The sequence below is a fragment of the Populus nigra genome, chromosome 10 (assembly GCF_951802175.1).
Source record: "Populus nigra chromosome 10, ddPopNigr1.1, whole genome shotgun sequence".
NCBI classification, from domain to species: domain Eukaryota; kingdom Viridiplantae; phylum Streptophyta; class Magnoliopsida; order Malpighiales; family Salicaceae; genus Populus; species Populus nigra.
The window spans coordinates 4,633,532-4,661,051 of record NC_084861.1 but is presented as its reverse complement, the minus strand read 5'-3'; the positions used below and the strand labels follow the sequence as shown (position 1 = coordinate 4,661,051).

General features: G+C 34.7%; 2 protein-coding genes, 1 non-coding gene and 2 pseudogenes across 3 annotated transcripts; 2 read left to right on the top strand and 3 right to left on the bottom strand.

The window, feature by feature from the left end:
• Positions 1 to 61: 61 nt before the first annotated feature.
• LOC133704452 (uncharacterized) lies at positions 62 to 1,844 on the top strand. Its single transcript, XM_062129276.1, has one exon. It carries the CDS (start codon positions 62 to 64, stop codon positions 1,538 to 1,540), a length of 1,479 nt encoding a protein of 492 aa, XP_061985260.1. The 3' UTR covers positions 1,541 to 1,844.
• Positions 1,845 to 8,804: 6,960 nt separating this feature from the next.
• LOC133704508 (auxin-responsive protein IAA13-like) lies at positions 8,805 to 11,812 on the top strand. Its single transcript, XM_062129344.1, has 5 exons — positions 8,805 to 9,398; positions 10,030 to 10,349; positions 10,672 to 10,789; positions 11,244 to 11,305; positions 11,405 to 11,812. The coding sequence occupies exons 1-5, from the start codon at positions 9,025 to 9,027 to the stop codon at positions 11,452 to 11,454; spliced, it is 924 nt and encodes a 307-aa protein (XP_061985328.1). The 5' UTR covers positions 8,805 to 9,024; the 3' UTR covers positions 11,455 to 11,812.
• Positions 11,813 to 15,180: 3,368 nt separating this feature from the next.
• On the bottom strand, positions 15,181 to 22,930 carry LOC133705100 (3-isopropylmalate dehydratase large subunit, chloroplastic-like; annotated as a pseudogene).
• Positions 22,931 to 25,567: 2,637 nt separating this feature from the next.
• On the bottom strand, positions 25,568 to 26,951 carry LOC133705214 (uncharacterized; annotated as a pseudogene).
• A 468-nt stretch (positions 26,952 to 27,419) lies between these two features.
• Positions 27,420 to 27,501, bottom strand: TRNAS-AGA (transfer RNA serine (anticodon AGA)). Its single transcript has one exon. It is a non-coding gene; the product is annotated as a tRNA-Ser (tRNA).
• Between the last annotated feature and the right edge of the window lie 19 nt (positions 27,502 to 27,520).

The window sequence follows — 27,520 nt, the reverse complement described above, 5'->3', positions numbered from 1 at the left end:
TTTAAATCTCTATTGCAATCTTTACAGCAGTAACAACAAACCTTTTTTTTTTATCATTGCAATGTCTCATGTGATCTTGTCACCCTTTCAACTCTTGGAACTCAATGTCATTTCTGCACAAGATCTCGCCAAGGTCTCACGAAAGATGAAAACCTATGCAGTTGCATGGATCCACCCTGACCGGAAACTTTCAACAAGAATCGACTCTGAGGGACGCAACAATCCCACTTGGAATGACAAGTTTGTTTTCCGCGTGGATGACAGGTTCCTCCATGGTGACACCTCTGCTGTCATGATTGAAATCTACGCCCTGCATTGGTTCCGTGACATTCATGTAGGCACCGTCCGCGTGATTGTTGGGAACCTGATTCCCCCGCCTGATCCCCACCATCACAACCAATTTCAGATAGGCATGCGCTTCGTTGCTCTCCAGGTCCGCCGACCGTCAGGACGCCCCCAGGGGATTCTTAACATTGGTGTGGCGCTTCTTGATAGCTCAATGCGAAGCATGCCATTGTATTCACAGCTTAGCTCGGCCGTGGGTTATCGTCAGCTTATGGGGGAAGAGGACGTGAATCATCATAAAGATGTTTCTGATGTTAGCAGTAGTGGCATCCGTTCCAATCCCCTCTTGCTTCCTTGGCCTCCGAAACCTGAATTAAGACGTACGAAGAGTGATTCAAGTTCCTTGTTTGGGTCAATGGTGATGGAAAAGAAAAAAATGGTGATGAAAGGGAAGGGTGCTTCCATGATTAGTGGCTCAGAATCGGAGGATACGAAGATGATGAATGGAGGCAGAACAAAAGCTAGTTCCATGGTCAGCGGATCAGAATTGGAGAAGAAGAACAAGAATTGGAGAAAAGAAGCCAGTTACATGATAAGTGGGTCAGAGATTGTCAAGAAAGACCCAAATAATAATTTGGTTCTTAGTGATTCAGAGCTTAATGGGGCATTTGCAAAAGCCTCGTTAAGCTCTGAAGCATTAACAAACGAAAGATCTGATGACAAATCAACCGAATTGGATAACATTGTGAAACCTTTACCGAAGTTTCCAGGGTTGGATCTTGGATCTCCGTACAACAACTTCAGGCATGCAACTCCGAAAAAAGCAAATTTAATAAGTAGGCCAGCTATAACAGATTCAGAATTGGGCCCATCACCATCAGAGGTGGCGGCAGTAATGACAAGAAAGAAAAATCGTCGATTCGTAGAGACAGAGAGTGAGATAATGGGAGTAATGAGCTTGGATGGAAGCATGGAGGGTCTTCAATCTAAACTGGAAAGATGGAGAGCAGAGCTTCCGCCAGTTTACGATGCCAGTGATATCTCAAGTTTTCCTGCTAGTAGCACTTCTAAAGAAAGCAAAATTGTTAAACGACACAGCCGCAGGCACAGTGCTGATGATGATGGCACGTTTACTTGCTTCGGTAGATTTTGTGGTTTGGAGTGTTCAATTGTATGTGGTGGCCCTCCCAGGAGGAAAACAGATGGGAAGAGGAATCGAAGCTATTCCATGGATAATTTGAGGTATAATGTTTAAATTTACCTGATCAGTGACTGATGGGATCGTTTATCTCTGTGATTCGGATTATTCGATCGGTTAAAGTCGGGAAACTAACAGCCTTTTGCTATAGTGCCTCACGAGAATTAAGGTATCATAAGAGTCTGCCCTATAGCCTCTCTTTAATTTGATATTATCTATGTACAATGGCACAGTTCGGAGATCAGTTTTATCAGATATGTTGATGTTGACTGTACGAGGATCTTGTCACATTCTACTCCTGAAATTAACAATCCTGGCTTTCAGACATTTTCTTCTGCTGGCCAAGAATGTTGTCTCTTTACCTTTGCTCTCCGATTTTTTCTTTTGAATCTTGTTAGATTGAAGAGTTTTTGTTATCTTCAGTGTTAATCAAGCATCACTTTTTAAATACCAAGATCAATTGCCTTAGAATCCTTCTTATTCTTAAGCTAAATATCATTTCTCCGTATGTGCTCGTCGTCATTCTTGCGCAGGAACCATGCTTTATATTATTTTCCATGGATCATAATTCCCTATTGTTTTAAACGATGTGGGCACAAAACTTTTGATCTTATCCATTGATTCTCGAGTTCTTGTAATTAATTTAAGCTCCTGTCTGATACTGTTTGATTTCAAATTAAGGATTCTGCATCAGCCAGCAAAAAGTGCTCTTCAGTGGATTCCATTTCTGATAAGATAAGGAGTAACGCAATAAGGATTCTCTATGTCGAGAAAATTGTTGCTTGGATACACGCGCACACACAAAAGCTCCACTATAGTACATATGCTATCTTGGAAACATTTTACTATTTTAGAGAATGGACATTCCATGGAGTTTCCTTGTGAAGTAAGTTTAAGTAACCCAGAAATGGGTTGACAAGAGAGGAGTGGAGCTGTGATTTGAAACAAGAATCTCATCATTTTCTGATGGATCCAAAAAAAATCCCCTAAAATAAACCCAACGATAACACCTATACTTAGTATTCCAAGCTCAAAGTACAACAAAAAATTCAAGGAGCACCCGAGCCCAACTCCTTAGAAGACATGGGCTCAAGAAAGAAGCTTAAACCCATGTTGGGCATGACATGCCCTTGGTGCAGGCGTGTACCCCATCACTCTTGTGGATCCGGGCTTCCACGCTCGAGTTCAACGTACTTGAGCTAAGAATGATGTCCTGAGATCAACATGTTTGGATCCAAGCAGTATGCTTAGACTCATTTTCCATTTCTAATGCGCCTGAACCAACACTCACCAGAGATTTTTTTGAGACTCTATGCAGATCTTTCAATATTTTATATTGATCCAATCGTATTATTTTTTAGTAGAATGCAATTCAAAATATCACAAGAATAAAATTACACTCTAAACGCTTCTCTTCACAAAATGAAAAGACTCACAGGCATGAGATCTTCAAAACAAAAGTTCACAATCTTCACTCTCTACTACATGTATATTTTCAGAGCATCTCTTTAGAATTTTATTGTATTTTTTCTTTCTAAAAAGGTACTTATTTAAGTATCGGAGAGTCTCCACCTTCACTAAATAAAACCTTTTACATTTACATGTATTAATCATATAAAAATGATCAAAAAAATCTAACAAAATATCATTTTAATGTTTTTACAGTATTTCTATATCTTAAAAGTTATTTTTAAAAAATCAAACAAAATCAGAATCTCTTTTTTATCAGGCTATTATTATTTTTATTTTTTATAATTATAAGTGTTCTGTATCTATCTCAATTAATTTTTTAAAATTATATAAATATTTAGCAGTCCTGAGGCGCACACCTGGATGAATGATGGAAATTTTCTAAAATGACAGGGATGTCCTAAGCCCACTAATCTCAAACGTCGAAGGCACTGTGTTAGCATTGTTTCTGGGATGGGCTTCTCGTAGGCAGCAATGCTTGAGTCTTCTCCAGGCAGGCCTTGTATTGTTAATTTTAGGTACTGTCTACTATATCTTAATTATTAATTCACGATCACTTCAAAAAAGAAAATAATAATAATAATAATAAAGCCAGGTTTGAAGGTTATATACTTTCTTGTGATTTTCTGAAAATAAATTCAATTACTATCCATGTTAAAATTTAGAGGACATTTTACTTGTCTAAAATTTAAATTTTCTGTTTAAAATTATTAATTTTTAATATTTTAATGTACTGATATTAAAAATAAATTTTAAAAAATATAAAAAATATAAAATATTTTTATATATTTCCAAATAAAGAAAAATAGAACTTATACTACAGTTCAAACATGTACAGTAATGACCGAAAAGAAAAATACGAGCCCGGGAGAGGGTTTAAATAAAGAACTAGGTCTACTGTATTATTATAATATTTATGTGACGAGAGAGGTGCAAAAGCGAGTCAAGGCAAGGCAAGAGAGAGAGAGGAAGGGGAGGCGGAACGGCGGCAGGCGAAAAGAACCAGGGAGGGAGGAGGCGTGGAGAAAAAAAAACAAAAGAAAAATGATGGCAAGCAACTAAACGGAGGCCTGAAAAAGAAATAAAAAGGCAGGAAGTTGTCTCATATTGGAGGTACACTGTCCCCTCTCCCACCATTTCTGGGTCCCATTTAAAAAAGCAACCTTCCGTACCAAATCTTCATCTTAATGGCCAGTGCCTAGGTTTAGGTCGCGCAGCTAGCTACTGCTCCAAGGCGAGGCACTCCTCTGTTGAAACCCCACGCGCCTCGGCCTCCTCATTCCTCCCCCACCAATCTACAAGCAAGAATCCCAAAAACTGCTTGCGAAATTATGAGGCAAAAACGTATGTTAGTCTTCAAATTATCAATTCATTCTCAATTGGATTCATCCACTAAGAAGTATTTTCAACTTAATCCTTAATTTTGTTAAACTTTGTGATGATTTTAGATAGGGAGACACGGCTGAAAACTATAATGGGAGGAGACTAGATTGAGAAATATTTTAATAAATGTATAAATGAAGAAAATCAAAGGATTAATTTGAGCTTTTTCAGATTGAAATTTATTTTAATTAGAGTAAAATTGTAGAGTTAAAGAGTTAAATCATTGTTTTAAATTAATCTTAGTTCAACAAGAGATCAATAAAGAAAGGATGGAATAATCGGTCGGGTTAGGATTAAGGTTAAATTATTAAAATATTATTTTATTTTTTTGTTAATTAATCAATTTTTATATTTATATTAAGTATATCAGATATGATCAGCAATTTATAAAAAATGTAATTCAACATTTAAAAGTAAAAAAAAAAAAGATTACATGCATTTAATTTGTGTCATAGTACCGGTGCTATTGATTATTATCATTTCATATGAACACCTTGATAATGAAACCATAAATGATTGATGGATTAAGCAAGACTTTGTAAAATTTTAAAGTCTTAAGACTGATTCGTAATATTTTATATAGATAAAGGACTAACTTGTAGTTATGCCACTCCTCTTTAAGAGGTTGTAACGAAAGGTACCGAGAAAAACGCAATTAAAAGAAAGAAAGGAGGGCGGTCTGGTCCCCGAACCTCCTCCTAAGTTCCCCGGTCAGGCGCGTACCCTGTCTACTGACGTGGCGCTCTTTGGCAGCTTGGAGGCACGTGGATCGGCTCCCACCTTGTCGGTTTGTCTCTCGTATCAGACAACCTCTTACCTTGCCTAATCTTCCGATTTGCAATCCTAATTAATATTCATTTCACATAGTTAATTGCCTGCCCCCTAGCTACAGCTGTGCTACTCCGTCATTTAATAAATTTCATAATGATTTTTGCTTAAATTCTTAAGAATAGAAAAAACTAATCATGTAAGAGATCAGGATAAAAAAATTTGTATTTATGTGATTTGAAGTTTGAGTTTTATAATTATTAATATAATAATAATTAAAATTTTATATAGTTATTAATTTTAGAATTTATAGAAATAATAATAATTAAAATCTTATATGATCGTAAATTTTAAAACTCGTAGAATTAGTAAAATATACGCAAGCTGATCTGAATACTCATATTAATAATAATAATAAAAAAAATCTAATCAAGGTTATTTGTTTTAAGAATATAATTCCGTTTTTAGACTCTTAATTATATATTCATATATATACGAAGATCCTTCTTCAACATTGGATTAGGTTGTGATTTTCTTTGGGATATAAAATCCACTGTTAATGACAGTGGCAATATCTGGTTATTTTTTCCTCCACCTTTTTGACGGCAGCCCCGCCATCCACTGACGATGCATCTCTCTAGGTCTCAGCTTTCGAAAACAAGGGTTTGTGCCGTTTGTCCTTGAAATGGAGGACAGCACCTAGGAAGAAAGGAAGGGTGAAGCCATGGTCTATGCTTTTGCTGCCTCAAACTTTTGACCTTAACCCATGCATGCTTTTACACCAAAGCTCGATCGAGCTGTTAACTATCATCATCTAAATTTGCAACTTTTTGAAGAATTCTCATCGAGTTGATCAGTCTTGTTCAGGCAGGCATGCATGCATTATGATATTTACTGCAAATTAATTAGAATCATCATAGTTTGCTACCCATTTCCTGGTCTTGATCATGCATGAGATGCTCCTTTCTACTCGATTCAAAAACCCAATCCAGCCAAGATTCTCTCTCTCCCTGTTCTCTGAAGAAAAATCTAGTTGTTCTTGGCATGTGATTTCAGGTTTTTTATATATATATTTTTTCTACTAGTGGAGCTTATTTTATCTCTCACTTGTCTGGATATTTACTTGATTAATTTTTTAAATATTTTTTATTTAGAAATATATTAAAATAATATTTTTTATTTTTAAAAAATTATTTTTAATATTAAAATCACAATAATTTAAAAATATCAAAAAAATTATTTTAAAACAAAGTAAAAAATAAAAAAAATAATTTTTTTTAAAACATAAAAACAAACAGATTTTTTATCTTATTTGAATAAAAAAATATATAGTTTTTAAACAACAATTTTCATTGTAATTCTATTAGGTTTTGAAGATGGTGGGGGTGTTTTGCAATGTATTGAGTTCTAATTATATAATTGCTATGTGGTTTATTATAAATTGTATTGGGAATGAGAGGGCCGGATGCAATAATTACGTAGTTAGTGATTTTATATATATATATAAAAGAAAAAGAAAAATAGATTTCTTTCCAGAACAAAGGGTATGTTCAAGAACCAATCCTGAACTTTTAGGACGGCTCCTACAAGGAGAAAGATCTTGTTTTATTAATTAATTGATGAATCCACAAAAGTAGATATCGTGGATAATATTTTTATTTTTATAATATTCCAGCCTCTTTTAAAAAGACACATTTTGAGGTTTTTTACTATTAAAAGAATAATGGATAAGTTATAATAATTTCCTTGAAGTGACATGATAAAAACACCAAGATATTCCCTTTTATATATATAAAAAAATAAAAATAAAAAAGCCCTTGTCAAGTATTAAAAAGAAACATAGTTTAAAAAATCAAAACAAATTGAAAAATAAATTTTATCCGGTCCCTTTCTACATATATTCTTTCTCTAGTTTCTGCCCTTTTTTTTTAATTCAACTATCATATTTATATACATAATAATCAAGGGTATTTTGGAGAAAAAAAGTTTCATTTTTTTTAACATGAAAAGGGCTTTTTATCAAAGTATTGGAATATATTAAAAAAACCTGGGAAATTTCATCGAACTTCAAAAAAATAATCATGGTCTAACCAAGATCAGATATGAAACAAGGAATTAGAGAGTTTAAGAAGTTGTTTAGATGTTAACAATATACAGGTTGTGGGTTTTTCACCATAATACTAGACATGTATTACTGTGAATTTTTATATTAAAACTACTTTTCCACCATTTAGATTTTTTTAAAAAAAAAATTATGGAGTTAATTAGGGTCATTTTAATATTTTTGAATGGTTTATTGGTCATTAAAAAACTATTAAATGATATATTTATTTTTTTAAAAAAATATAGGAGCAGCTAAATTATTTATTCACCCAAGCTTACAAAAATTAGAATTTTAAGTGTTATTATGTTTTCTTTTTGTTGGCATAACATGTGGTGCTGAATGATAGGTGGTTTGTTGTTGGCAGTTATATTTTTTCCCTTTTTCTTTTTCTCTCTCTTCTATAGAAGTATAAGTCTTTTTTTTATATATATATTTCAACTTCCATCCTTGTGTTTTTAGTTTTTCCCTTTTCTACAAGTTTAGAGTGATTTATAAGTTTGTCAGGATAACTTAAATTGCTTGAATTTACAGGTTTAGTAGGATTTTTTTTAAAAAAAATTAAGTGAACTTTACTCTCTTTTTTCTATCATATTTTTTTTATCTTATATATAAAAAATTAGTTTAAAAGAAAAGTTATATTATTAAATTTTATAGAATCCGTGGACCTGTTCACATATTTGGTTGTTTGATTTGGTTAATAGGGCTGACAAGTTTATTTTACTTTTTATTTCATTATTAGATGTTGGATTAATTGAAATTTAGATTCATAATTGGTTTCGTTTTTCATTTTATAGTGTTATGACGGTCTAAAAAAATCTTAGTATTGGATTGGTATTTGATTTTATGATCGTCTATTATGTTGTCGTATAGTTAAATAAAAAATAGTTTAGAAAAAAAACATATTATAATCTTAATGAAGTTCATAACTCAATTCATAGGTTTAACGTGATAGCTCGAGTTACACGATTCACTGATTAGACAAATTTAACCACCAATAAAATATGCTTTTTTTGGTCATTTAATTTTTTTTTCAATTCCATATTTTAATATTAGATTGGTTAGCCAATATATTCCATGATTTATTTTTATTTGTTCTCTATAAAGTTGTCATTATCTAAAATGAGTGTGTATTTTTAGGTTAGTGCTTAATTTTTATAAGCATATATTTTTATTATATAATTAAGTAAAAAACATTTATAAAAAATACTATGAAACCGGTAAAGTTCATGATTCAAGTTGTTAAGGGATTGTTGTCGATTCAATATGTTATTGTCCAATATATTTTTTTAAAAATTATCATTTTAAATTTTTTAAAAGTTAAACTGTGTTTTTACCTATTATTAAACTTTTAAAATTGACTTGCTTAAACAAATTTAATAATTGTTAAAAAAATTTATACAGTCTTAATATTTTTTTTATATATTTTTTAAAAATTAATCCAAATGTGTTTATATATATTTTGGGTGGGAATTTTTCATTTAATTTTGCGTACCTACAGAGAAAACCAGATTCTAAAGAGACATGATGATCATGCCAAGAAAATTTGACTGTGTGTTGTTGTGGACCTGTGTTGAGAGTGCCTGGCGCACTACCAGACATAAGGGTCCCACAGTCATCACTCCCTCCACCACCTTCCTTCCTCCCCTAGCTAGCTACAACTTACCTTCCCTTCCTTTCCCTCCTCATTCCTGGACCACTAGTAATCCTAGTATTTTTCTCCTCTCCTATACCGGAACGCATTCTCTCCCTCTCTGGTTTCTTAGTTCTAAAACAAAAAAAGAACTTATTTAACCACGAGCACAAAGACTGTATCTTTATGATGGCAGGTGGTCTTGGTTCACTCGGCGGCGGCGGCGGCTCTTCCGGGGCCTCCACAAATGACTCCACAATGTCAAAAGTGGAGGTGGTGGAGGCTGAGGCAAGTTCATATCCAGTGGAAGCTGAGCTGGAGCTGGGGCTGAGTCTTGGTAGTGGTGGTCGTGGTGGTGGTGGAGGGAAGGGTAAGGCAAATGCAAGGGGTGAGCGTGGCAGAATCTTGACTGCCAAGGACTTTCCTTCAGTGGTCTCCCAGTCTCAAAGGCCTAACAACAACACTTCTATATCCTCTGCTTGCGTTGTTGGTGCTGTTTCTGGGACTAAGAGAGCTGCTGACTCTGTCTCCCATGAGGGTGGATCCCCTACTGCTGGCAGGTAGCGACCCCATTCTTTATTTTTTGTTAATATTCTTCAAATTTCTTTCATTTGCTTTGTTCGGTTACTAGAAACAGTTAGAAATTTGAATATTTTGCTTCTATTTTCTTTCCTGGTGATTATATGTAGTCGTTATGCCTGCAAGTTCCTTTTGTTTCCTGGCCGAAGGGGGTTCTGGATTCTTTTATTAACTAAGCATGATTAACAATCTTCTGTTTTTTACCACTTTATCATAGAACTAGACATATATGCATAAAGTTTCAAGTCTTCCTTATCTTTTCTCCGTTGCTTGCTTCTATATCTTGTTAAGCAAGTTGTTCTATAAACGGTTTGATTCTTCATTTTGCAATATTAAAGCTTGATGTTTTGTATTATCCCTTGTTTTCCCCTGTATCCGTTTGTTTGTTGATCGATGATAATTTCTTGAACATTTATTTGCCAACGTTTCCTTAATTTATCTATGTTTAGGGACATGAAAGAAAAATTTGAAATTTGTTTCTGTTAGTGTATCTTGCCTTCTTATAGGGAAGTGATTTATCTGTGCGAACTTTATCGTTTCTCATCTTGATTCATTAATTTCTCCTTTGATGGTTTGATTTTCTGATTATATCAACTTGCTTTCTGGGAGCAGTCAGGTTGTGGGGTGGCCTCCTATAAGGGCTTATCGGATGAATAGCTTGGTGAACCAAGCAAAGGCTGCAAGAGCTGAAGAAGACAAGGGAATTGGTGAGAAGGATATATCTAAGGATAATTTGAAGAAGAAAATCTGTAATGGTAACAAGACCAGTGCTCCTAGTAATGAAAAGGGGCATCTTGGATTTGTCAAGGTGAATATGGATGGGATTCCAATTGGAAGGAAGGTAGATTTGAATGCTCATGCTTGCTATGAGACATTAGCCCAAGCATTGGAGGAAATGTTTTTCAGGTCCGCCACAACTATCAATTCCATTGGTGAGTCCGCGGCCTTTCTTTCTCTATTTTAATTTCAAAATCTGACAGAATCTTGGATTTGATCTTTTATTTCCCACCACAGATTTCTTTCCTTAAATTGCAATGCAAATTATATGAATATTACAGATTCCCTTCCTGATAAAGTCTTTTTGATGAACTTGGTATAATTTCCATTGCAAATGACAATCAGTACAGAATGTTACTAGTTGCATTGCTTCAAAAACAAAAGAAAACTAGTTTGGTTACTTATGTTTCAGTATATCATACTGTGCTATTTTGATATATCCTTATGCTAACTTGCTGCTTGTGTATAAAATATCAGGTGGCGAGAAGCGGCAAGTAACGAAGCCCTCCAAGTTATTGGATGGATTGTCCGAGTTCGTACTCACTTATGAAGATAAAGAGGGAGATTGGATGCTTGTGGGAGATGTTCCGTGGGGGTATGCAACTTCCATTAAAAATAAAATCACATTACTAAGTAGGAGAGATGAGAGGAGCAGGTGGTGGGGTGGGTGAACAGGCAGGTGTGCATGTGTCAATGTTTCTTGGCGACCTTGTCACTTGAGACAATCAGTGAGGAGCAGAAAATAAGCTATCTGCTCGGATGGCTTACTAATCCTGCCTCACACAACATACTAAGCTTAGTGATGTGCACTATTCCTGTGTCCATAACATTATCTGTAACATATCGTTTTCACACTGATGGACCCAAATTCCATCTGCTGTGTATTGTATGAGGTCTCATCAGTTCTCAGTTGTTTAACCAGATTGACGGAGAGAATGTTGAGCTCTTGAGCAACCTCCATTACCCTTTCCTGTCTAAATAGGGAAACATTGCATAGTTCAAGCACTCAATTTCTAATTCTCATGGTTTCCTTTTCATTGTTTTTTCAGGATGTTCCTCAACTCAGTAAAAAGGCTTAGGATCATGAGGACCTCGGAGGCCAATGGACTTGGTATGCAAAATTTTCAATCAACTGTCCTGTGTCCGCTTGCTAGTTTTCGCACTTATTTTTGATTCTCTTAACACTCTAAAACTTTTTAATTAATTGCAGCTCCAAGATTCCAGGATAGGAATGAGAAACAAAGAATAAAGCCTGTTTAGTCACTTCTGCCACAGCATTTTGAACTCCAGCAATACGGAGACACTCACTGCTTAAAAACAAAAGACAAAAGTAGAGATGTTGATGAATCAGAATATTTGGCTAAGATTGTTCCTTCTTTTTACTGCTTTTCCATGTTTTTGTCGAACCAGTATCTGGTTCTAGCTTGTTCTTGTAGGCGATATTCAGTTTAGCTTCTTTTCCCTTCATCTTATATGGTGCTGCTGCCATACTGGCATCGAACGCTTGACTGCTTCTCATACTGTAAATATGGGAGTACTTGATATCTAGAGTGGAGTTCTCTGCAATCTAGTGGACTCAGTTTAGTGTGTGGTTTGAAGCTTGAAATTTTTCATGGTATCGGTTGTCCCTGTCTTTAAAATATTTATACTTTAATCGATTGATTGTATGCCTGCGGCTTGGCATAATTGCATTGACTGATTCAATCTTCTCGTCACTAAAACGTTACTCTTCAAGCTGTTCTAACCTTCTTATTATGGTGCAACTATGGTACTTAATGGTTAAACCTTCGACACCAATAAATATCGAAAACGCAATTCTGATAGTTCAGAGGCCACCATCAAATGAAATTCCCTTCTCATGGGTTTTCCAATTACGTAACAGATCTCTGATTTGTCGTCATCTTTCAAGCAACGCTCCAGATATGTGATGTCTGTCCACAACTAGTTTTGGCTTGCCACAACAATCCAGATGCACTAAACTATGGCATATGGTGTACTGATGAGTTGATCATCTTGCAGTTGCACCTGGAGATTCTATCCTGATGGGCTGATCATTAAATCTTACCTTGTACGTATAAACTGTATCAGTTTTGGCAGAAATTAAGAGGGTGGCTAAGAGTAAGTGGTTGGAATTGTGTGGAAAGTTGACAAGAGAGGACAATGGTCAAAGAAAGATGATATTTTTTACTCGATCAGTGAGGTGAATTTTACCTGGTAATAAAATACATGATGCAAATTTAGTCTTTTCCTTTGGCAAGTCTGACTTTCATGTAACCAATACAATGCTGCAACTGGTGCTTCACCAGAAGATGACCGGAGAACATGGTTAAACTTGTCTTGTTTGAGGGGAAACATATGATTCCATAAGAAACTTTAGGCAGGAACAAATTGATGGAGTAATTTGTTTCTTTTTTTTTCTTCATCTTTTTTGAAAGAAAACAGAAAATAATTATAACAAAAGGACCTGGGTTCAAGTGCATATAAGCCAATAAGTGAAATCCGGGTTAAGAGATATTAAGACAAACTTGGTGTCTAAGATTATGCAATCATTTTGATTTTGACTGCAGATTACTGCATTTTGATTTTTAGCATACTGACATTCTTCATAGTAGTAATTGATTTAGGCAACTGTACACTGCTACTGTTCATGAAAACCCTCATCATTGAAAGGCCTCATGCCTATCAGCTCTCCCTGAACTTTCCTTGCACAGTTCTGAGGATTTTCTTGCTGGTTCCCACATCTTGCAAAGTAAAGTGAAAAGATCACTTGTATTCACGGAAAAGGCTGATGGTCTCATTTTAACCTTTTTCTCAATCAGCCATGAGCATGTAAATCACTTATCCGCCATCTAAGGTCTATTCTTTCACTTCTTGTCTCCCAAACCTTGCCATACATGGAAAGCCTCAACCAAAACATGAGTAATAATAAGTCTTGGAACCCTTCAGCTGGAAAGCTTTCCAGTAATACTAATGGCTCCACTGCAATCTTTGGAATGCCTTAATGGGTGGAAGAGAGTCAAGTAACAATGATGTATGTCCATTGACAGCAGAGACATTTAAATTGAGTGCTTGTGTATATTAACAAGATGATGCATTCTTGCCAACTTTTACAGCACAGTGCAGATTGCTCCACCATCTGGTAATTAATTGCACTGAAGTGCAGGAAAAAAACATCAAACCTGTAACATGGTCATGAAATGAATGAGTGTAGGATACAAATCTGAGACAGTAAAAATGATAATCAGATAGAGACAAGGGCATTTTCCTCTGGTTGACAAAAACGGATGGGAGCAATGAATATGTCTTCCCTTTGTCTACAACCCAAACCCGATTTTATATATACATTTAAATTGTTTTTATATATATAAGTTCCGCTTAATATTCATATGGAGTTAATTTTTTTTTTCATTGTGTGTTAACTGGAATTATAAAGAAAAATAAAAATTCAATATTTGAACCTCTCCAAATCCTATGGGAATATTTTTTTTTCCTCCTCCTGGAATTCAATCAACATGAGATGGTAAAGGAAGAGGTATAATCTGACCCAAACCCACCCTCATTCACATGGAGTTAAATTTAACCCAAGTTTATTAATTAAATTTTATTTGTAGAGTCCCATGCCTATCTAGGTCTCCGTTATGTCTAAATTATATCTATTAAGAATTTTAATAATTTTTATTTCCCTCCACGCTTTCAATCATATAATATTTATAATTGTGAATCTAGAAAGCCTGTAGATATTAATTTTTGTCTTCTCACTCTAAAATATCTGATTTAACTAAGTTTTTTTTTGCAAGTAGAGTTTATAATTTTTATTTCGAGATCATAAAACATATTCAAGAAAGTAATGAATAATATAAATTTCAACCTAATTTAAATAATTATCATGATATACTTAATGGTGAAGATTATTTCATGATATAGATTAGATCTAAATAGTATCTTTTGAATTCCAGTCATAAATTACAAGTGAGTTGTGCTAGACCATTCAGAGTATTGCAAATGATTGAATCAAATAATTATGTCATTAAATTACCACTAAAATTCAATATTAGCTTTACTTTTGACATGAAAGACCTCGTTGTATATAAAATACAACAGCCTATTCTTGATGATCATTTTGAAATCCCTGCCCCATTATCCTTATCTTTAGCACAAAAATATATATTAACCCTATTATAAAAGCATAAGTTGTTTTTACTAGGATAGTAAACTTTAATGAATCTCAGTATATGAGCTAGACCAAATTCAGACTATATTTGAATTATCAGAGAGACAACTTGATCCTTATATTAAGAACATTATTGGAGCTGCCTTAATCTATACTCAACGGGTCGAATTCTTCTAACCCAAGAAGAATTGATGAGGATACTAGACCCAAGATATTGTTTAAGTATTTGTATGATCATAAACAATGGAGAGTAGGGCAAATCATTAAGAGATTAGATTTTAACTTATGTTTTAATTTAATTTATTCTAACTTTTAATTAAAGTTTATAAATTAGACTTTATTTCTTGAGTTTGATTTAATTATTATTGAATATTTTATTTAGTAGGCTATAAGCCCAATTACAATTTTAATATTTATACTCAATAATGATTAGTATTTATATTTTACTTTTTTAAATATTAATTTTTTTTTAATAAATTGAATAAAAACTTGCAAAATTACAGGCTTTTCCAACCCCTATTCTTATCTTCCTTTGCTTTTTCTTATCTTTCTTTGGTTTTTTCTTCTTAGCTGCTTCTTTTATTTATTATTAGGTTTCAAATATTTTTTTGTTCTGCATCACAATTCTATTCTCATCCTGGTGCATCGGCCTTATCCCTGATTATTACTCATCTCCTTGCCTGCTATTCAGGGATCATCTTGGAGCTCTTTTACTTTGCTATTCACAAATACTCACAACAGTTGCTCAAAGTAAAGTTGGGTGAAGTTCCGTTGTAAGCAACATATCTCATCTGTGCTACAATCTTGCGCAGGAATTCTTCAAAATGGTTAAAAGTGTGATATTGTAACGACTGCACATGCTACAAATTCAGACTCTGGAAAAGGGCCGAATATTTATTCTCCCTTGCTATTAAGTTACAATACATTTGATGCACAAAGTAACATGACATCAAAAAGCCTACTGCAAGAACTCTCTTGGATCAGTAACAAAACCAGTCAAAGCAGATGCTGCTGCCGTGTATGGAGAAGCAAGATATATCTGGCCTTCCTTGTGTCCCATCCGACCAGGGAAGTTCCTATTTGTTGTCGATACACAGACCTGCAACGGCAAAGCCCTCACAGCAGTTAACAGAATATCTGAACATCATTAACGCCTCCCTTAATCTTTTCCCAGTGAACATACAATGCAGAAGCACACATGGCAGAGAATTATTAATGATGCATACGGGTAATTTCTAGTAGACTGGTCAAATAATCATAAACTAGATTTAAATATCGAACAGCCCAACAATCTAGTTCAGGATGATTTGAGGGAAAGAGAAGGGAACAACGCTACTTTCAGCATTTCCTTTGGAATGAAATAAGGCCTACCCGAGCTAATAACCAGATAGAGCTTTTTTTCGAGAGTTTACAAGTGTTGTAATCAGATAATATTCTTCCAAGTCAGCTTAATATGCCAAAGACGACCCTATAATTACTAGTCTCCATCCAATTTCAAATCCTACATACTTCTCTGATTATAAACGTGGTCCAGCATAGCCTCATGTTTTCAGAATTTGTATGATCTGTTGAAAAAAATGCAACTCCATTATGGTAGTCACCACAAACGGGACTAGAACAGACAAAGCACATTTATTTTGAGGCTGAGGTGATGGACTAGATACTGAGGTAATTAGAACCTGGAAGCAAGAGGAATTCCAGATTTTGATCATGGAACTGCTCATGCAATTCTACCACACACTGCGTTCCAAGGCTTATAGCTGGAACCACAAACAAACTCTATGAAGGTGGAACAGCGTGTTACTAAGATATACCAGTAGGTAAAGAAAATTGACTTACTACAGGCTTATTCATGCGTGCATAAGTGTCTCTGGGGCCTCCCATACAGGCACCACAAGTAGGATTTGCAGGTGTGTCGCAACCAGCTTCTTCAAAAATCTGGGAGCAAGTCTTGCCTCCAGATCCTGGTACTGGGAGAGTATACAAGTCCATCCAAACCTGTAGATTTTAGGATATGAATATGCCATATCAAATGAACAACTAAGTCTCTACAATCAATCCACATATAAAGACATAGTTAATCAGCATCGCAAACCTTTCCGGTAGCAGGGACGAGGAATGTGGGAACTCTGACCTTTTTACCCTGGAGAAAAGCCAAGGATAAATTAAGTCCAAGAAGAGGGGATGAAACCAAATGTCAGGGTAAAAAAGAGTCAAATATTTGCAACAAAGACAAAACTGCCACACCACCCTAAAATCAAAAGAGCATAACTATTAACTCCTATCAATTGTTCCCGCGCACATCAGCATGCTGCAGACGCAGTTAACCATAGATGGCCATCCAAATTAGCAACCAGAAATAAGTTTGAAGGAAGAATGATATTCAGACCAGAAATGAGTATGCTATGGAGGAAGGATATGTTCAAGTTTTTGTAGATGGAGGGCAGAGAAAAGCTTGCTAGCCCTTGAAATCGGTTAGATTTTAGAAATCAGTACATGAAGGGTTGTTTATAGGCTCAAAGTTTCCTTAGTCTTCTATGATCAAGACTACAAATTAGTATGTGCCATTAGTGGCTAACTTAGAACTCAAGAAAAGACTCTTCCTAGAAGATTCTACATTCAACAAACTTACCAGATAATCAAAGTAGGAACAGCACAGATTTATGAATACAATCCTAATAAAGATACCCGATACCCGTACAAATTCACCCAGCTAATTTAGGAATCAATATCAACCTAAGGAAATGATACAATTTATACTTCTACTGAACATGGAAAAAAAGGCCCACACAAGTCGGAGTCCTACCAGAACAAATTGAAATTATAATAAAAAAAACATCTAATTTTCTTCTTTGATTGCTGTTCTATTAACTTTGAGCTGCATTGAAATAGCGGTCCAGCAGCAATAACATCAATAAAAATAAGAAAAATAGATTATGGCACTTACAGAAACTAGAAAAACTTTGGCCGCAGCCATAAAGTCTTCTGTTTTTCCGCCAGTACAAGATCCAATGTATACTCTGTCAATTTTGACATCTTTGCATTCTCTTGCTAAAGCACGATTGTCAGGAGAATGAGGCTGCAAAAATATATGGACCACCACTCCTTAAATGGTAAACAGAGCATTCTCCAAAAACTAAAAGATAACAGCAGCTTTTGTAAGAGAATCAATCCAAAGAAGTTTTGGTCCCCCGCTGCAAATTTCTTTTCTTGAAAAGGAAGAGATTAAAAACTCAAACATAAATAAATCACCCACCTTTGCGACCAACGGCTCTAATTTTGTGACATCAAATCTATACTCTCTGAGAAATCTAGAAGCCAAAGAAATATCACTATAAATGAAAACAAACTCAACACATAGAAACAACTTAACAATATTCTAGCAGTGACTGCCTCTTACAGTAATAAAGTTAAAATCATGGTCCCAAGGGAAAAATAACAACGTTAATTGACCTTCGAGTTTTTTCAGATCAGTATAAGATTCCCGATGACCAAATTATAGTACTTACTACCTTAAGTAAGATACGGCTAAAGACAACCTTAAAATAACAAAATGTCAAGGCAGTCTACAAGTGTTCAATGCCACGATTTTTGTTTATCTATAATCTACTATTAGGAAATTTGATTACTTCGACTTTTGCAGTTAATGATTGAACCTAATTATAGCAAAATTGATCCAAAATCTGAACAGGATTTAAATATATGACCATTTCCCCGTACGTGTGAACATTTTGATTTATTTTTACAGATCCCATTTTAGAGTCATCAAAAAACCAAATAAAGTTACTTGGCAACCATTTTAGTTAAAACACACCTACCTTGCTTGTGCATCGCTATAAACTGGTTCATAGGGCAGGGACGTTTTATCCTGTGAGCAACAAAAGAAAACATTATAAACTCTTGCTAGGCAAAACAGCTCTGAATCATGCAAGAGAAAATATCATCTATAATGAAAAACACAGAAAACCTAAGCAATGTTGCAAGGTCCATCTAATAATCATCAAGGCAAACCTCAAGGTACTTGAATGTAGTACTGTCAGCAGGGACAACACCATTCTTCCCCCCAGCTTCAATAACCATGTTGCATAGTGTCATCCGCTCTTCCATCTATATCCAAGACAGGCAATCGGAAAAATCAAAAGAAATAAATTGAAGTGCAATTAACTAGCACAGATAGAGCATGGAGGACCAAATACTGCTCGATTAGATACCAAGGTTACTCACAGTTAAACTTTCAACAGTTGTGCCACCAAACTCCATCGATTTATATGTGGCACCGGCAACAGATATTTCACCAATAATCTGCAGAGTGACAATAAACATTACACAATTGATACAGAAAATGAAAGTTAATATTCTTAAGTGTGTTTGTGGCAGCTTAAAGGAAACAAATGCATCAGACCCGAGTAAACTTACTTGCAGAATCAAATCCTTTGCTAGCAAATAATCAGGCATTTCACCATCCATTACAAATTTCAGAGTTGGGGGCACCTGCAAATTTAAGAAGTAGGAAATCACAGGCAAATAAAGCTGGCAATACCACAATCAATTCAATCCAGAAGAGAACATAAATTTGTAGAAATGTCGCTCAGTTGAAAAAATAAGGTTATTCATGATGTATATATAAGTAGGTAAAAATCACCCTTTCAGAACCTAGTTTCTTTACATATTTAAATCTAGTTCATTGTTACTGATTGCCAGCTGGCCACTCTGGAACCATCACATGCACAAATTTGGAAACTTCACAAGATGCAATTTACATGTTTTGGCAGACTGCAGAGACATCTTGAAAATTCTAATTTCAGGTCAAAATTGGCAATTACTCCTTTCCGAGGGAACAAAAGGTTTGGTGGATATGTTCGTAACAAATTGAGCGAGTAATAATAGCTTGAACCCGCGTAGATTAATCCTTGATGCAAATGCTATCCAAGGTCACCAAACCTCATTCTAAAAGTAGAACAAGCTTTGCAAAAGCAGTCTATAAAATCATGGATGATTTTAAGCTATCCAAGAGAGACCAGAAAGAAAAAGAAATCTCATCTAAAGAAAGCACCTAAACCAGATATTCCATGCATCCTATTCAACATGAAAATAAGGATGCAACATAAAGATCAACTTTTCTGACCTTGAGCAGGAGCTTCCCAGTGCCTAGTACGAAACCAGCATCAGTGTTTCCAATTCCAGTTGCAAATTGGCCAAATGCTCCAGCAGTGCATGTATGTGAATCTGTTCCTAACAGTACCTGAAGGTTATAATGAATGATTACTGGCTTTCTTGAATATAAATGATAAATTTGACAGCTCAATGAGAGTAAAAAACTGCACCTCTCCAGGTCTGCAATGACCTTCTTGGGCAAGTGCAACGTGGCATACACCTTTGTAGTCGGGGTTAGCCTGCAAAGTCACAAGTAATATATGCCCATTCAATGTCAGAAAATGGCAGTGATAAAAAATTCATCAGTTAATATCATAGAATTTTCAGTTAAGCACATTGACATTGAACCATACCTTGTAGTTACCAAGATCCTTAATATCATAGAAGTACTTTATATCTTGATCATTGCAGAAATCTCTCAATATATCCACATTGCGATTTGCAAGCTTATCTTCAGTGAATATATAGTGGTCTGGTATAACGACAACCTTTTCACGGTCCCAAACCTGAGATTTTTAAAGAGTAACTTAGCCAGGTAGGTACTTTCAAGCACAGCCGAAGGACGCCTCCAGAAATACAAACACACATGGAGAGAGATTCGGAATATTGATAATGTCAGTTGCTATTTATTGGAACCTCTGAAGTAATAAATGGAGTTTCTAGGCATCAAATGGAAATTGAATTAGTCTGATAATTTCACGCAGCATTCTAGAAACAGAGCCTTCAAAGCATACACCCACATTTAGAATATACTAGCTATTTTAGCCCGCTTCGCTGTGGATCAAATATATATATATATATATTTTTAAATAATTATACATGTAAACTTTTACAACATGTTTTTGTACATTAAAATTCTCTTAGCGGATTATATATATATATATATATATATATATATATATATGCAACAAAAAAATTTATGAAGTCCGGTTCCTACCCAGCCGAAGTAACTAGTCAAACTCGTGACTTGGATCATGTATTCAATTGGAGTTCAACAATTATTTTTATAATTTTTTTTATTTAAAATAGAAACTTATGAAAATTAAAAACCAACCAAATATCAAGGCAATTGAAAAAAAATCAAACCAAAACAAATTATGTTTCCCAATTAATAATCAACCAAATATTAAATGATGAAATTTCAAGAAGAAAAAAAACAATAATTTTTTTTTTAAAAAAGCATAGGAACGTGAACTCGGAGCAGTCCTGGCGCCTGGGCTTTTTTTTATTTAATTTTCTTAATCTCTACCACAGTAATCTAGCAGCTTTCTCTCTCTTTTCTCAAACCAGAGATCAAAAAATAAAGTTTGAGATTAAAATTGAATTTCATAAATTGTTAGGAACTGAAAGTTTTATAGTTTGCAAAGCAAATAATCAAAGTATATGTTTAGACTTGAGTTAAGAAAAACCTTATCTTTTTGCCATGTTTTTCAGTTTAGTCTCTTATTTTTAAATCTTGTCATTCCTTAATAAATATGTTTTAATTGACCATCAATTTGAATATACAAGGGTGTGATTAAAAAAAGAAGTAAAGGGACTAAAAAAACACAAATCATTGTAGCAATCCACATTGATGTCTTTGGTTGATCAATGCCGTGGGGAAAAATATTTTCCTCGCGCCTTTTAGAATATAATTTCACTAGTTTATAGGGCCGCTCTTCGTTGAGATTCGGATAAAAAATAATTTGAACACAACAAAAAATATTTAAGTCATAGAAAAATATATGATATTTTTATTAAACTTGGTCATATCAACCTTGAAATCTCTTGATCCAACTCCTTTTTTAGCCTCTGTTTAAAATTAAATTGTGCAAGATTTGTCCCGATATGGTCCAATCAATTTAATCAATTTAATCGATCCAAAAACATTTTAACAAACCGGTAGAAAAAGTTTGAGAATGAAATTGAAAAAAAATGATCAAATTGACATAAAAAAAAATACTTCCCACCCAACTTCTTACAATATTTAAAATTATAACATGTAGGAATTTTTCTAAAGCAGCTCGGTTGACTTGGCCAGTCTAAAAATAATCTGATTGACTGATAAAAAAAATCAAAGATGAAATTAAGAAAAAAAATTATGAAATTAACCGGAAAAATTAAAATCTTTCGACTTAACTCATTGTCTCGATGTATTAATTGGTCCAAAGAAAATTTAGAAGATTGTTAAAAAAAAATAGGGATGAAAACAAGAAAAAATAATGAAATTAAAAAAAAAGTTTCATAATGGTGGAGCACCGTAACATTTCCCCAAATTCTTTTTCATATATATATATATATATATATATATTCAAAATAAATATTATTTTAATATATTTTTAAACAAAAATATATTTAAAAAAACAATCTACCTGCAAGGCAGTGTTTGGAAACACGGCTGTGGCTGCGTTTCCAAAAAAATTTAATTTTTTTTTTGTTAAAATTTAATATGATTTGTATTTTTTGGATCGTTTTGATATGCTGATGTTAAAAATAATTTTTAAAAAATAAAAAAATATCATTAACATATATTTTGACACAAAAAATTATTTAAAAACATACACAACCACACTATCAAAACATGCTGTCAACTAACGCATACAATTCATTCAAACTTACGGACTTATCAACTAGAGAAACAACAAAAGCACATTCATGTGCCCTCTATTAAAAAAATTAAAAGTAAAGAAAGAATCCAAGAAGTACTTGCAAAAAAACAAAAAAAACAAGGGGTAGCCTACAGCAATTGAATACCTTAGCATCCGGTCCAAACTCTCCCTTGAATATCCCAATAGAACCAGGGCCAGAAATATCATGGGTCATCAAGACATCAACGTTGACCCAAACATTCTCACCTGGGGCTCCTCAGACGCTCTAGCGAAGATCTTCTCTGTCATTGTCATTGCAGTCTTCACCTACAAATTCACCGACATAAACCCATCCCATGATAACACTTCCACATCGATTCTGGAAAATGAAAAGGACAGCACCAAAGAACTCATTGCCAGAAACGAAATAAAATTAGAAGCTAACCGAGCCAGTGGTGGCAGGCATGCGCTCTGATTGCTGAGGAGCCATCACCGATACAATCTTCTTTGAAACTGATTTCTTGCACTTGGGAGCGGAAAAGGGTGGTGATGATGACGTAGAAGAAAAAGCAGAGAGGCCCAGATCCTTGCGCGGCAGAAAAAAACAAACAATCAAAGCTGAGTGCATATATAGTAATCAAAACCAAAACAGAAAATTAAAAATCGGTGGCTAAAAAGTGAAAAAAGATAGTGATAAGAAGTACTGACCTTCTTGACGATGAAGGATGCGGAGGGAGGGGAAATAGTAAAGGAAGCCATGACTGGACAATCTATGATGATGAATGCTGCTGCTATGTTTTTAAGGTAAAATCCCAAGTACTTGTAGCGCTATGTTTGGTTCTGTCGCTGCTATAGATCACACTTGCCGCCCAAGTCTGCAGAAGTAAAACACAAGTGCGACTTGTGCTCTGATGACTGATGTGTCCGGTTTCTTGATGGGCCCCATCCAATCAGACAGAATAAAATTGAGTAAATTCAAGTTCTAAAATGGTCCCTCTAGTTTTGGAAAGTGGCCATATTAACCCTTATGGTTCAATGTTAATTGCGCGAGACCTTTTTTTTTTTAATTATTGGCCATGCATGATCCCTGTAGTCATGCATGGCACTAACTATTTGAGAAATAGATTAATGACTTTAAGTTCGTGAAATCAAAGGTTGAAATTGCGCAGCGTAAACATTTCTGATTGGTTGAGAAAAATGAAATAAAAGAGAAAAAAATAGTTTGAAAACCAAAATTGAATTTTCATCCATTTTGTGGGTTCAAAGAAAAAAAATCCAAAAGGCATGGAGCCTTAATAATAGATATTATTTTATTTTATTTTAAAGTTAAATTAATAATTTTACTGTGAGAAAAAAACAAAATGACTAATCTAATTCTATATAATTTATAAAAAACAATTATATCCTGTTGAAAACATCTTCTAACCCTAATGCCCCGTTTAATAGTTTAATTGCTAAGCGGTAATTTTATCATTGCGAACAGTGTTCTTAGTCTTGGTGTAAAATAACTTTACTAAATTACGTATAATATTTATTTATTTAATTAATTGATTTAGGCAACTGTATGCTGCTACTGTTCATGAAAATCCTCATCAGTGAAGGGCCTCATGCCTCGCTCTTCCTTAACTTTCTCAGCACAGTAGTTCTGAGGATTTTCTTGCTGGTTGCCGCATCTTGCGAAGTAAAGCGAGAAGATGACTTGTATTCATGGAAAAGTCAGCCTAATATGCCAAAGACGACCCTATAATTAATTACCAGTCTCCATCCCATCTCAAATCCTACATTCTTATCTGATTATAAACGTGGCCCACAATTTATGAAACCAGAGGGGCCGCAAAATAAATTTACCCAGATAAAATTCTGGGTGAAGTTTATTTTTGCCGAGATTCATCAATCTTCTACCTCCGTATCTCTGAAGTTTTCAATGCTAAGTTATGTTGTTAGGATTTGCGAGTTCAAGTCCTCTTCTAGGGTTTCTTCAGGCCTTCTTACCGTTTTTCCATATGCCGTCTCACTTAGAAACTCAAGTAATATACAATGCAAAACAAAAGGGATCCCTTGCACCAACTTTCTCCCCTTTTCAGAAAAGAACCACCACCTCAGCCGTGAGTCATCTTATTCGCTGCAGGCCACCACCGAGAGCCACATCCTCAGCAGCAGCACCAGACAGTAAAGGAACCGTGAACTCTAGTAAGTAGTATCCAATAGCAGCGACCTTCCCTGCACTACACCGTGAGCAAGCAACAGCAAGAGCAGCAAATCTCTCCTCATTCGAATCTTCAGCAGCCATCCACCATTCAATGTAGCTTCCTCCTCCGCGCCAGGTAATCGTCATTCCTCTGTAACTTGCGCTTCATGTTTTCTTTTCCTTTGAAAGAGGCATGCACGACGTGAATTAATTCATGTGGCTGGGCTCCGGCCCATTAAAAAGAAGAATTGAGGAAGAATGGTCTGGGCTTGACTTTTGGGCCCACTCAGCTCAACCTTTAACACGCCCTTTCCATTAGTTTTTTTAATTAGTTTTTACTTGAGTGCTGGGCCAAACAAAGCCTTTAAAAAAATATCAGAAAATTCCAAAAAATTCATGGATTATTTTGAATTTATTTATAACCCCTTACATTTTTTTTTTAATTTTATATTTTATATTTTGATATTTAACTTATACTGTAATATATTTGATGGGATATCAAAGTATTTGCTTTTCGTTGAAATTTCAAGAAATTCCAAAAATTTCTCTAGAGATTCTCTCACTAAAAAAAAACACAAAAAACATGTTTTATCGTTTACATACAATCAAGTTTCTTAAAAATACAAATAAAATCATATTACTTAATATTTTCATATAAAAATTCAAAATAAGTATTTACATGCATTTTAAGATTTAATAACCAGTTTATTAAATTCATAAGAATTTGGCCAATATTTCAATAAATCACTATTTTTTTAATTTACAAGAATTAATGGTTAAAAATCATGGTATAAAACACTGGACTTATAAGTGAGGCTAATATTTGAAATATTGGAGTTGACCAAAAAATTCTCAGAGTTATTCTAAATGTTCAAAAATTTTAATTGAGAGTATTTTTTACCGTAATACATAAATTATGAAGAATTTTTTCTTAAGAATTTATTTAGATACATTAGTTCATAATAAATTCTTAAACATTGGATTTATTCATACAAGTAAATTTCAATCATAAATTACAGATAGATTATCGATCAAAAAACCATCAAAATCTTTAAATCATATCAAACCACAAAGCAACATATCTTAGATAAGATGTACTAAAAGTCTTAATATCTTTTCTAATTTCAATCAATTTTTTATTTTTAAATCTCTAATAAAATTAATACACTTGAATTCTCTATGGACCTGAATCAAATGACTAGATAGCAACTTCAAGGAACCTCCGACACCACAACACTTTCCATATGGATATATTTACAATTCCTATTCATTCGAAGCGTTAAAAATGAAGATCCATGATTAGAAATTGTGAGAACGTACAAAGAGATCAAAACAACAAGAAAATGAAAGAAAAATCAAAAGTTTTACTCGATCTGACAATGAAAAGATTAGCAAATTCAAGTTCTGAAATTGATCTATAAGCGACATAAACATTGCGAGACTAAAGTGGCGGAACGTTGACATAGCGATTGGTATGGAGTCTTTCCCATCGACTTGACTGACAGGCATTTCTATACTACCAAGTCCTATCAATTACCATCACACTCTGGAGGAAGCTGACCTCGGAAGTGATTGTTTCTATGAAGCTTGCAGGATTTTCAAGTAATTTTGTGAGATTGAATGAAGATAATCATGATAGGAGCCAGGAATTCTTGCGGGTTTTTGTATTGAGGACATAACCTGCATTTTGTCCACGTTTCTGAACTGCAACACAATTGCACTTGCTGTTCTCAGTCAAATACTCTGCTGTATCTAACCCTTTTGTCCCCGAACCTCCTGACAGCTTAATTATACCTGCTAGTGCAACAGATACAAAAAAGAAAGATAGTTAGGAAGTTCATATCCAAAAAAACAATCTAAATAACAAGTTCAAAATGGTATCTTCTGTTTCTAATAGGATCTTCTGAGCAAGTTCTTGATGAGTTGGTCTGTGGTCGTGTTATAAGCTCTCTCCTGCCCAATCTCTCCCCAACGTGTTCATTATCTTGTCGAGGAGCAGAACCAGTCGTCTTATTGCTACACAGATTTCCTTTTTGAATGACGTGCTGAGGGCCGTCCCTCTTTTTTTTTGGCCGGACTGTTTGAGGACGGTAATCTAACATACCTATATTTCTGCACTCTAGCTAGCATTGGATTTGGCAGTTTTGAGCCCTTCAGAATAGATTTAGAGAGGTCTGTGAATATGGTCTGTTAGCAGAGTTCATTCAGATAAGGGAATTTTTTTTTTTTGTAGCTATTTTTACATTAGGTATTTATGTGCATTATACAGCAACCAGTATATGTATGAAATGTAATTTAAAGTTTGAAGATGGCTTGTCAATCTCACCCTAATATTGCAGTAGAGAGAAACCTCGTCGCTGGCCAACAATAAGAAGATCAACTCCTAAAAGGATGCTTTTATTAAGGATAGTATTCGCCTTGTCTTTGGCCTCCTCCATTAACTGCGTCCTTTCTAAGCGAACAGGAACTTTTGGGTGTGTAATCTGGCATACCTGTCTCATTGCTTCAAGAAATTCACCTGGGACATGAATTTTCGACATGGAGGAGTATTAGCTCATCATTCTCAACAACTACACGTACGGGAAAGTGCAAATTGAAGCGCACCTGCCGACTCGCGGCTTGTGTCTGCCGCCACCATTACTAATTCCCTTGATTGTGTAGTATTCTCACTTCCCATCACCACCAATGGCCACCAACACCAGCCAATTGGGTTTAGACGAGTTGAAGTAGAAAATGGGCTTTACGAATATGCTATTGCCCTTGTGCATGGTTTGTGTTTATCCAAAAACTACCTAACCTTTGTCAGCTCATATTTTGTGGATCAACGACTTAAAGACATTGTGGAGATGTGCTAAATATGGAGAGAATTTTAGTGCTTTGATGTTCCATGCTAGTTTTGGAAGCTAAGTATGTTTCTAGAACTCCAGCAATATATGAGACTTGGTCGATACATGCCACCAGATCCTGCTGGCAAAAGGGAGCATCTGTCAGCTGCAGTTCATTTTATAACTACTTTGAAAGAAAGGATTGAAAGACAAGGGGGCAAAAAACCTAAAAAGAGATGGATTTGATCTTGTAAAATTAAAGAGTACTAAAATGAATATTTTAAAAAATTTAAAGGGCGGTCTTCTCCTCTATAAAATCACGTGAGCGGCAGGATTCGAACCTGCGCGGGCAGAGCCCACATGATTTCTAGTCATGCCCGATAACCACTCCGGCACGCCCACTTGTTTGTTATCGGTTGGT

What these genes read in the sequence shown, in the direction of transcription:
- LOC133704452 (XM_062129276.1), top strand. Translation starts at nt 62, where the DNA reads ATGTCTCATGTGATCTTGTCACCCTTTCAACTCTTGGAACTCAATGTC.
- LOC133704508 (XM_062129344.1), top strand. Translation starts at nt 9,025, where the DNA reads ATGATGGCAGGTGGTCTTGGTTCACTCGGCGGCGGCGGCGGCTCTTCC. An exon ending in GGATCCCCTACTGCTGGCAG is followed by an intron (nt 9,399 to 10,029) that starts GTAGCGACCCCA and finishes TTCTGGGAGCAG; the next exon opens with TCAGGTTGTGGGGTGGCCTC. An exon ending in CTCGGAGGCCAATGGACTTG is followed by an intron (nt 11,306 to 11,404) that starts GTATGCAAAATT and finishes AATTAATTGCAG; the next exon opens with CTCCAAGATTCCAGGATAGG.